General features: G+C 49.4%; 1 protein-coding gene across 14 annotated transcripts in view; it reads right to left on the bottom strand.

The window, feature by feature from the left end:
• Positions 1–12,002, bottom strand: part of DENND2B (DENN domain containing 2B) — a 174,054-nt gene that overhangs the window by 33,612 nt on the left and 128,440 nt on the right. For 12 of the 14 annotated variants that reach the window (XM_067749988.1, XM_067749987.1, XM_067749983.1 and 9 more), the window contains one exon: positions 1,114–2,376. In XM_067749988.1, the coding sequence (XP_067606089.1) occupies positions 1,114–2,376 (1,263 nt within the window). The remainder of the gene's footprint in view (positions 1–1,113; positions 2,377–12,002) is intronic. The other 2 variants (XM_067749994.1, XM_067750000.1) reach the window with 1 other exon arrangement.

The raw sequence follows: 12,002 nt of genomic DNA, 5'->3' as shown, positions 1-12,002 counted from the left end.
CAGCACGCTCTAGACAGGTATTTCTAGAAATGGATGACTAAAGACAAAGCAAACACTCTTGGCAGGCTTGACATGAAGAGTCCGTGAGCATGCTGAGGTGGGCCAAAACGTGGGATTACCTTTAGCCAAGGGCTCTTCTGGCTCATGAGTCTGAACCTTTGTGATGTCTTCCTCTCTGCACATGGCAGGAAAGTTTCTACATGAGATGGGATATGCTGGATGGAAGCCTGAAGTATGGGGTCAGATTGAAGAATCCCCAGAAGCCAAACAAACCTGAATGCCCACCTGACTCTGGGTTAGAAGAGAAAGGCAGTGAGGGGCAGGAGGACAGGCCTTCCAAAGGAAGCTGGCTCCCAGCCTACTCCAGTTCAGAGAACAAGATGCCTGTCATCTTGCACCAACTCCAGCTGCTCCAGCTCCCAAGTCACTATAATTGTGGAGGTGGCCCGGGTACTCCCGTGTCAGGAGACTGACCAGGAAACCAATGTGACCAGGTCCTTCTTGGACATGGCCAAGAAGCAGATGAAATGTTCTCTCTCTCCTTTTTCCATCAGTCTCCCCTTTCAGGATCCAAAGATCCCCTCTTCATATAAGCCCAGAGTTCCTGTATGGCCAGGAAGCCCTCAGGAAAGAGGAAATCATGTTAAATGTGTCAACACTTCTGTGTTAATGGTAACATGCAATATTTAGATGATGCTTCAGTCAAAGAAATAAAACTCTAGCTGGCATTTCAGGTAGTTACGAGGCTAAGATCTTACTAGTCCTCAAGGGACTGCCAATTCTATCTAAAAGTAAGGTGGCCCTACCCTTCCCACAGAGGAAGTTCCATCAGGGCTCTACTCCAAAGGCCAAACCCAGCCAGCATGTTCAGTACACAGCATTTGGAAGAAGCGCTTTCACCCTCCCACTCACGTTTAAGTATCCTTACCCTGCAAGAGCAGAAGAACAATCAATCTTTCTCACCTAGCTCATGCTTCACCTAACATTATTTGGTGCTCCAGAACTTATAAAGCACTACTGACTGTGACCCACAACTAGAGTCTGCTTCTGCATCCTCCACTGACAAGAAAGCCGCTGTGCCCAGCTCTACGTCACCGGAGGGGCATTCGTTACCTGCTCTGGGACTTGCGGTGACCACGCATGTCCTTCTTGGGTCTCCGGGTGACGGGTGGGGCTGGGGTGGAGGGCAGGGGGGGTGGAGCAGCAGGTGTGGGTGAAGGAGGTAGACCATTGCTTGGCTTACTCTTGGGGTTCTTGTCAGCCTCATATTCAAAGGTGCGCTTGGGTTTGGGGACAGGGTTCACAGCGGGATCAGGGGAGCTCTTCGATGGCAGCAGCTGGGAGGTCGGGCTATTATTTCCAGGGGTCCCCGGCTTAGTGGAGCCACTACCTTCCCTCTCCGGGGGTGAGCCCACCTCCCCCCCAACTCCAGCCACTCCTCCTGCCCGGCTGCCAGCGCTCACACTCGCGCTCCCTGTCGGTTCCTCCAAGGTGCCCAAGATCTCAGTCTTCCTTCTCCCTCGGTCTACACTGTAGCAGCTGCTGGGGAGCTGGGGAAGCCCCCCACCCGGCTGCTCCTTCAGGGCCTGTTCAATTTTCTGGATTCGACTCAGCACCGCTGAGCTCTCCTTCCTGCTGCCGTGCCCCCTGAGGAAGGCACTGGGCTCACTCCGGCCTGGCCGTTTCTCCAGACGGTAGAAAGAGTCCCGGACGGGGAGTGCCTCTCCCTCCTCCTCGGTCTCAGGGTAGGAACACTCGGAGAAGGTCCTGCTCATCCTCCGGAGGCCCTTGAAGTCGAAGGTCTTTTCTGAGCTGCAGGGGGACGGCACCACACTGGGACAGCCCACACTGGGGCAGCCCTCACTGGCCACCCACTCGCCCCCAGAGCCCTCCCGCTTCTCTCCACAAACGCTCATCCTGGGCGAAGCCTCTCGGCGACCCTCCCATGCTGAAATCTTCTCCCGGATGCCCAGGCTGTGGGCACGGGGGCCGGTGCGGTTCAGAAAGATGCTCCGTGGGCCTGCTGCTGACCCCAGGGACGGAGTGCTCTGGGCGAGGGGGAGGCAAGCAGCTACTCCCTCTACATCCTGGGCTGCCCCCTGGACATTCTCCTTCTGCTCCTCTATCTTGCACACTGAAGGGCTTCTGTCCAAATAACCGAAGCTGGTGGCCTTGAGGGGACAGATGGGTGGTGAAGTGTCTGGGGAGGGGGCTTGAGGATTTTGGGGTGAAGGATCACGGGGATGCCAGTCCTTGAGGAGCAGCCGGGAACTGCAGCGGCTTGGGTACCTGCAGGCTGACGTTTCACTGTCACTGAGCGGGTAGATGGGACTCCTCGGTGGGGAGAGAACTGGAGGTGGAGAGACTGACTGAGACCTAAGAGGAAAAAAAAAAAGAAGAAGAGAAATGGCAGTGAGTGGCCTGACAACACTGTTTCATTCTTAAAGAGCTCAGCATCCCTTTCCTATAGGACTCGCAAGCTCAAAGTACTGTATGCAAGTAACGGACCTTCCAAGGCTGTCCTCAAGGAAAGAAACAGCTCCTTATCCACAGCAGGCTAAACTCAATGGTCCTCTCTGCCCAATTCATCCCTAGAGACCCTGAGTACTGTCTGCAACAGAAGCCAGTTCTACGACAGGCCAGGGTATCCCCAAAGTCCACATCTGCCAATCAGAGAACAGTAAGATCAGTAGTGTGCTGCTAAATGTTTAACAATCGGCTCCTTGGGCGAGAAAGCATAGATATGTAGCATCTGCCAACTTCCACAGCATAAATATTCCTACTATGGCTGATTTCAAACCAGCAATGTGACCTCATTGGATGTGGACTTGGGAAGAAACACTAATGATCAACTCTCATGAACTGTTACAAAGCATCTCCAGCATGCCACTTCCCAGAGGGGCCCCAAATATGCACTCAAGCCCTTTGATCTACCTCCTTGACAAGCCCCATCTCCCCCAAGGCTTCTGCTACTAGACGCGAGATACCGCACCTCAGCTCGGGTCTTGATCAGAACTCAGATTCTTGAAGGTCTCAAAAGGATCAGGAGGGCCCTTGAAGAAAGAATCCTTTCCACGCTCTCAATGAGAAGGCTAACAGGGAGGGGAGACCAGCTCCTTCGCAGCTCTAGCCTCTAGCAGTGGCATCACATCAAACAAGCATCAGCCATTCCCCAGCTCCAAATCAACACCCTGGTCTTAGCAACTATCGGGAACAGTTCTAAATCAATGTTTTTACCTATATTTACTCACTGAATCTTCACAAAAACTCTGTCATATTATTATACTTTATTATTATCTTCATTTTGCAAATGAAAAACACTGAGGCATACAAAGATTAAATATCTCATTCAAGGTCTCTAGCTGGTACGTGGTGAAGCCAGGACTACACTATATTGCTGCTCTGAAGAGGAAGCAGTGGCCTCTGTCATCTTTGTGAACTGCCTGGCCCCCAGACATAGGTCAGCAGAAATCCCTACAGCACTGAGCACAGCCCTGTCTCCAATGTAGCGTTTGTAAGTATCAGGGAACCTTTTAGTCTTCGCTACTAGACCACGATTTCTTCCAGGTAGAGGGACACATATTCAGTGTCTAGAAGGTGCTCAGTAAATGATGAACAAATAAAGACAAGAAAAGGTAAAGGTGAGCTTACCGAAGAGAACCATGGGCATACGTCCTCTTCAGCACACTTTTCTAGTTGTCTACTAGGGTCATCACTGTCAACTTTCAGAATTTTTCCCAAACCGTTTTAGTTCAAAGACAGCAGGGCTCTGCCAACACTGCATGCTACCAAGGCCTACCTGACCCTAATGCTGTGGCCCTCAAAGCCAAGCGGTCAGCCTCGCAGGCTCCAGAGCGCCACGCCATCCACGGAACGCAGCCAGCTGCCCCTGAGCCAGGCTGCAGTCACTGCTCCATCACACACAGAAAACTGCAGCTCGGGTGAGTCAGGGATTGGCCAGCAATTCCCTGTTGGGTCATAGCCTCTGGCTGCCCCCGATCAACAGGAAACCTCAACATGCTTAAGTTGTTTTTAAAAGGGCAAGTCAAACAAGAGCCCTCCCACGTGTACATGGGCACAGATGAGAGAAATTCGGTGCCCAGCCAAGCCGATGACCAAAGACACTCTGCTCGGCAAGGAGGTGTGAAAAGAGTAAGCCTCGGTACTCCCTAGGGTAGGCAGTGGTAGGGCAACGAGCCAAGCTTGAGCCTGGGGAGAGCCCAACCTACTCACAGTCGAGAAAAGCCCAGGCCCCTCACTTTTTTCACAGAACCATGGATGCAAAAGGTCATCAGTCCAGCCCTGTAAGCCAACAAGTGTCTGGGCTACACAAAGGACTCTACGTTTCAGTTATTCTCAGTTGGAGGCGGGAGAAGATGCCTTTTATAGAGGATGACCTTATCATGTGTTTATTCATTTAATAAATACTTAGTGAGCACCTACTATGTGCCAGGCCCTGTTCTACATGCTAGATACAAGAATAAACAAGAGACAAAAATTCATGTCCTCATGAAGCTTGAATTCTAGTCGGTGATGGCCAGTACCCAATGAGATGCAGAATCTTTTAGGAAGCCTTTTCAAACTACATATGCCTCATTTCTCCAGACATTGTGATAAATGCTCCCCTAGCGATGTATCTCTTTAACCCTCAAGGTGAGAATTCACCGGTCCATGAAGCCACCTATGGTGGGGTGGTGGGGTGGAGGGGTGGGGGGTGGCTCCCATAGGGGGACAGAAAAACAGTGAGAACCTCTGGTCTGTTTGATTCCAGCATGCTTCCAATGATTTCAGAAAGGATAATTCTGTAACTTCCCTCAGTAGTTCAAACATGGAGAAATTCCCACAAGTTAAGACATTCTCTCAATGCCTAGTCCACTTTAACCGAGGTTTAGTTTTTCTCCTCTCGTGAAGGATAAAACAGAGAAGAGACTGGTCCTTTCCTTTAAAGGTCCTGGTCTTCGGATCTTTGCTGATCTGAGGCCCAGAGCTGCAAGCGCTCCTCGCCCAGCCACCCCACACAGGCCAGGCCCAATGTGCTCCAGCAACTCGGGGTGAAAAGCGGGCCTGCCTATGCTGACCTGGAGCCCAGGCATCCACTGGTTCATCACAGAGAAGGCAATGTTTGCTCACTCCACGATCATAGATTAAGGCCCTGCCCTCATGGGGCTCCGGATGCTCACCTGAGGGTAGAACTCAAGGCATCTCTCTACATGTTTCTGATGCTACCTGTTATCAGGAATGTGACCGTGGGCAAAGCCACACACTCCCTTTGAGCTGCCAGTTTCAATTCCTCAGAATTGTTCCAACTGTATCACAGGGTTGTCATAACGGGCACATGTGACTATGGATATGAAACGATATCATACATTGTAACTCATTATTACTGTTAATTATTAGTAGTAAGTTTTTCACCAGGTTATCTAGGCCAGTTGTTCTCAGTAGAGGGTAAGAACATCACAGTTGCTGGGTTTAAGTTCCAGCACAGCCACTAACAAGTTACATGACTTTGAGCAAATAACTTTCTCTAAGCCTCAGTTTCCTTATCTGTAAAATGGAGGTTAAAAGGACACATATCTCAGAGGATTGTTGTAAGGAATAGAGACAATACGCATCAAGTGTTGCGCTCAGCGGCTCACACTAGTACTCAATCTTAGCTTAATAATTACTAATATTAACAAGGAGCTGCCTAATCAGAATAATCACTTGGCAAACTTTTTAAAACAGTTTACCTCTATCCTTGGATTCTAAACATTTGGGGTGCGAGGGGAAAGGAGTAAATTAAATATGGCCATAAATTCTTTGCAGCTCATGCTATCGAAAGGTTGAGTCTATTCTTCTGCCCCTTGAATCTAGGCTGACCTTGTGATTTGCTTTGATGAATAGAATATGGTGGAAAATAAGTTGTCTCAGTTCCAAACTTGAGGCCTCAAGAAGCCTTGCAGTTTCCGCTTCACGCGCTTGGAACGCTGCCCTGAGACTGTCACGTAAGAAAGCCAGTCTAGTGTTTCAGAGGAAGAGAGGCCATGCGCAGCATCACTGCAGTCCCTCAGCCGACAGCCAGCCACCACATGGGCCTGACACATGGTGAGGTCATCTTGGACCCAACTGAACCAGTTACATGAGCGAGCCCAGGGGAAGCCAGTAGAGGAACTTCTCAGTGAACGCACAGAAACACGAGAAATCATAGATTGTTCTAGCCCACTAAGTCTTAGGGTGGTTTGCTACAATGCAATAGTAAAATGATGTTGTGGGAGAGGCACTGTGTGTAACTGGCCCTCCCCACCCCAGTGCAGGACCAGGGCCCTGGGCCTTCCAACCCCGTGCCTCTCTCTTCCTCCACTTCCCTACAGACCAGCTGCCAAGGTCTGAATGTTTGGACTGCATCCCTCTCCCCGGCTCTCTCTCACCCTACTAGAGGCTCTGGCACTCTTTTGGGAGTCTCCCCTGAACACTCCCTAGAAATGAAGCTAGTCCTGCAATCCCAAGAGTCAGCTTCCATCAGTCCTTGCTCCCAGGTTGAGGGAGGGCTCAGGAGAATCTGTTACCTAAGAACAGGGAGGCTTAAGGAGGAACACACTGGGGGCTAGCAGTCAGGATGCGTGTGTCCTTGTGACAGTGAGTTTACACAACAGGTGGCACGTCCTTGGCATGGATGGGAGAGGGTGCTCGCTCTTGGGCTTCAGTTTCACTCTCTAGTTGTTTCCCGGTTCCTCAAACTGAGGTTGGAAGTGAAAGCAATTCTCCCCCTGTTGGACAAGGAAAGGCTACGGCCAAGAGAATGACAGTGCTGGGACCCGGGCTGCCTTAGGAAGCCAAGCACCTGAGCAAAGCCTTCTTTTGGGTCTGGTCTCCCATTCTGCCACTGACCGTCTCCAGCTTCACTTCTTCAGGGCTCTTGGACAGCTCCTTGCCACCCTTCCCTGAACCCTGAACAAGGGAACAAAGGAAGCCACCTACTCCCCAGGCCACAGTGTGCTAACTGTACCAGGCTTAAGACACACCTTGGTTCTCCATTCAACCAGTATTTACTGAGCATCAACTATATACCAGGTACTATTTTAGGCATTAAGGACTGGCAGAGACTAAAAATAGACAGTCTCTCTCTACAGGTTACATTCTTTTTTTTTTTTTAATTTATTATTATTTATTTATTTATTGGCTGCGTTGGGTCTTCATTGCTGCACGCAGGCTTTCTCTAGTTGTGGAAAGCAGGGGCTACTCTTTGTTGCAGTGCGTGGGCTTCTCATTATGGTGGCTTCTCTTGTTGTGGAGCACAGGCTCTAGGCGCATGCGTGGGCTTCAGTAGTTGCAGCACGCAGGCTCAGTAGTTGTGACGTGTGGGCTCTAGAGCACAGGCTCAGTAGTTGTGGCACACAGGCTTAGTTGCTTCGCAGCATGTGGGATCTTCCCAGGCCAGGGATTGAACCCATGTCCCCTGCAATGGCAGGCGGATTCTTAACCACTGCGCCACCAGGGAAGTCCCTCTACAGGTTACATTCTGGTGGAGGGAGACGGTATGGCTTTAGTTGTCTCGAGTGAACAGACAATAAAGAAACCAACCGTGTGAGATGGTTGTGGGGCCAGTGAAGAAGAATAAAGCAGGGTAAAGGGGTAGAGCTTAACAGTGAAGCAGATCAGGGGAGACCCCTCTGCCAGGGAACATGGGAACAGAACCTTGAGGAAGTAAGCAATGTGTATATCCAGGGCAGGGGAGGGGGCAGCGGGAATGTTCCAGACAAGAGCAGCAGTAGGGCAGAGGCTCGAGGCAACTGCAAACTTACTGTACTCTGGGGGCAACAAAGGGGCCAGCGTGGCCAGCGTGGAATAAGAAGAGGAGGAGTGGGCTGGAGATCAGTCAGAAGCACCAGAGAATCCCATGGACCGACAACGAGGCTTGGGCTTTTACTCTGAGAGAGAAAGGAAGCTCTTGAAGGGATACGAGCAGAAGAATGACATGCTCTGACTCCATATGAGAGAATGAAGTGTGCATGAATGCAGGGGTGGCCACAAGGAGATTACTTAAAGGCTACTGTAACAATCCAGGCAAGAGGTTACAACTGCTTGGATTAGAACGGCAGGTCTATCAACATCTATCTTGAGGGCTGTGCCAATCAGAGTTGCAGAGGAAGCGGATGAGAGGTATGAGAGACAAAGGGAAGTCAAGGATGAATCACAGTTTCTGGCCTGAGCACCTGGTAGAAAGGAGTCAAGGTTACAGCTTTCCATTTCGGATTCATCAGTAGTATATAGATACTATGTAAAACTATATGGCTAGATGAACCATCAAGGGAGTCAGCCTATCTAGAGAAGTCCAAGGGTTGAAACCTGGGGCACTCCAGCATTTCCGGCTTATGTAGAGGAGGAACAACTAGCAAAGGAAACTGACTGGAAGAGCACGTAGTGAGGAAGGAAGGAAACCACGAGGAGGGATATCCTGAGACCTTTGAGAAATAGGGAGTGATCAGCTGAGCCAGATCTGCTAACAACTGAGCAAGGGGAAGACTGCAGAGTGATCCCTAGATTTAGGTAGTCACTGTGACCTTGAGAAGAGAGGTTCTGCTGGCAAGGTAGGGAGGGAAGGCTGACTGGAAGGAATTCAAGAAATGGAAGAGAGAAAGTGGAGATAAAGAGCTCAGACAGCTCTTTCAAAGGGTTTCCCTAAAGGAGGAACAAGGCAACGAGGTGGCAGTTCGAGGGGAACGTGGGGTACAGAGCGTTTTGTTGGTGGGTTTGAGCTGAGTTATTAGAGCATGCTTAAATGATGACTGGAATAATCCAGTAGAGAGGGAAAAAGCCGTTAATGCAGGACAAGAGTATAAGTGCAGGCAGTGAGCAAAGTGAGCAGGCAGTGAAGGGCTGGGGACCCAATGCCCATCTACAAGGGGCGCCTTAGACTGAAGAACCCCATTTGCTCTCATTCCCATGTACCCAGGCTGAGCGTTTTCTCACACGATCTCATTCCTATGTTGCTTTATGCTTCCTTCACCATGGCTTTGACTCCTGCATATATTTCCAATTCATTCCACAGAGGGAAGAAAAGATCCAGAGATGTTCTTTCTTCCTGTCCTTCAAGCATCTGGATCCAGCTTCCTCCCCAACCTCAATGATCTACTCAATGCCTAAGTCCTATCAATTCTACGTCCTTCATATCTCTCAGATCTGTCCCTCCTGTGCCATTCCCACTGCTCCTGCTGCTGCCTTGATTCAGATCTTATCTACCGGGACCATTCACACAAGCTCTCAACTTCTCTCTCTGTCTTCCGTCTTAACCCAGTTCCAAGTCCATCCTCTCGTCTCCTAACATCTTTCAAAAATACAAAACTCATCATGCTTCAAACTCCCCACTATATACAGAATGAAATGCAAATTCATTGGAATGGATCACAAGGCCCCCATGATGTGGTCCCTATTTTTCCTTTATCATTTCATACTGTCTTTTCCTCCAAACAAATCTGCATCCCACTCTTAGTCACATCAAACTCCTTGCTTTTCACAACTTTAGGCCTTCATGCATTCAATATTCCCTTTGCCTGCAGTGCTGCCTTGTGTCCACTTACATGTCTCTGTAACTCCTCTATGGGATCTCTCTTCACCCTACCCCCTCACCCAGGTGGAGATGTCTGATTTTTGATGCCTCCACTGTGCCTGGAAAAATGTCTACTACGGTACTTGTAACACTTTACTGGACTATATTTTTCCTCACCTGCCTCCCTTACTAGACTATGAGTGAAGTACTTGAAGGTGGTGACAGGGTCTTATTAATCTTGATATAACCTGCTCTTTGTACTGCATCTAGAATTTAGTAGGAATTAATGCATTTGTGCTGAGTGACTAAATGAATGAATACAAAAATAAATGATTAAAACCTAGGTCTCCTTATTACTCCTCAGGGCACTGTTTACAGACTTCACTGCCTCTCTCTTTGTGCCATATGACCTGAAGAACAACACAGAAAGGTACATAAAGCACTTAGTGCAGCCCAGCATGGCTGTCAGTCCCTAAAGCCCTCTCCCATAAGGCAAAAATCGTACCCTAGACCAAGAGTCTAGAGACCTGGGTTCTGCTCTGGTCCTGGTTCCATCACTTCCTGGATGGGTTCATAAGCAAAGTCACCTGAATTCTCTGAGCCTCAGGTTCTTTTTTTTTAAAGAATGGTTAAATACATGTATGTACGTATGTATGTACATATGTATGTATGTATGCATTTATTTTTTACCACACCACGTGGCTTGTGGGATCTTAGTTCCCCGACCAGGGATCAAACCCGTGCCCCCTGCCTTGGAAACATGGAGTCTTAACGACTGGACTGCCAGGGAAGTTCCCTCAGGTTCTTTATCTACAAAACAGGAGGAAAACACTTGCTCTGAGTACCCTCACATACTAGCTGTGTGACTAAAATGATGTAAATTTTAAAAATGTTTGAACACCGTTAAAAGTTCCGTGAAGACAGGAGAAATATAAAAGAAAAGTAAATACACAGCAGCTAAGACACTTAATATGCTGCTCTTATCACCTCTTTACTGCTCTTTATTCTAAAATCTCAGAGCTTGCCCCTGGGGAGGCAGACACTGTGAAACTGGGCCCTTGTGCCACCACCTTGTCAGCAGGCAGCCAGCTCTGCTCCTCAGCAAAGGCGTGGATGCCAACGCTGCAGCACATGACTGGCCAAATCCAACATTTACAAGAGAGGGAGTAAGATAAACAGATAGAAGGAGAAAGAGAGAAAGGGGGCGGGGGAGAATGCAAAGGAAATTTAACAGAGGAGCATAAGCACACACACACACACATGAACACACACACACACACACACACACATGCACATGCACACACACAGACAAACGTATAAGACAAGTGAGTAGGACAGAAAGGCCATGAACTAAGGTAGAATGAGAAACAAACTTAAAGAGAGGGCAACGTGTGTGTGCTCATGCCCGTGCGCATGTACAGACAGAAAGTGAGAGTTAAAGTGCAAAATACGTGCCCTTCCCTCCAGTACTGTTTCACAAGAATACAACCTAACCCTTGGGTTAGTGACCTGGGCATCCTCCAGTAACACAGCAGGAAGCATGCATGCCAAGGGACACCCCATATATTGTCAAGGTCACCTAGGGACCTTTTGGGAGGGAAGGCTGTCTTTAGTCCTTGATGACAAGACAGTTCTGAGCTCAGCATGCTCTGGCCACAGAGCTCCTGAAGTGTCAGTATCAGGAAGCAAACCAAATTGGGGCCAGTTGGAGAAGGCTCCTGGGAGTCCAGGAAACAGCCCCAGAGGCACCAAGATGGGCTGTGGGCTCCATGAAGTGAGCCTGTCCACAGATTAAGGTTACACAGGGCCCAGCTTCCAACATGCCTAGTCCCTACTGAGTCGGTGTCTAACCTGCTTCCAAATGAAACTGCCTGGGAGTTGGCCAACCACCATCCCAGGGCTGCTCAACTAAAGCAGGTCCTGGTGGCTCAGTGGGCAGCAGCATCCTCCCATCACTATGTGACCGCTCCAAGTCTGGAGATGGCATGCTCACTGCACTCCCCCAAGGCCATATTCTGAGGCATCCAGAAGAAGAAAAGGGAGGAAGTCTGCCTGAGTCCTATCAGCAAGTCCAGAAGTTTGTTCCCCAGGCCAGAGCAGGGGCTCAGTTCAGTAACGGACACCCCACTCTGGGACAAAAGTCAAAAAGTCAAAAAGAGAGTGACACTCACAACTTGACCATCTTGCTCCCAAATGGCTGGAAGCCCTCAGTAGGGTCCAGGACAGCCTCATCCTCCAAGTGGGGCTACATCTGGACCACTACCTACAGAGACTCAAAGTCAATCACAGCTTGTCAGGGTAAGTAGAACAGTAGCTAGGGTCAGAGCAGAAACTGAGTCACCTTGTCACCTCCAGAAAGCACATCTACCTGCCTGTCATCTAGCTGATTTCTAGGGAAGCACAAGGAGAATTGGTGAGCTCTTCTCTGGGAAGGAACCCCAAGTCCTCTAGGAAGTAATGGCAATGAACATAAAGA

This window comes from Pseudorca crassidens, chromosome 9, assembly GCF_039906515.1.
Source record: "Pseudorca crassidens isolate mPseCra1 chromosome 9, mPseCra1.hap1, whole genome shotgun sequence".
Classification (NCBI taxonomy): Eukaryota; Metazoa; Chordata; class Mammalia; order Artiodactyla; family Delphinidae; genus Pseudorca; species Pseudorca crassidens.
Note: the sequence above shows the minus strand (reverse complement) of the source record. Positions and strands in the feature narration are given on the sequence as shown.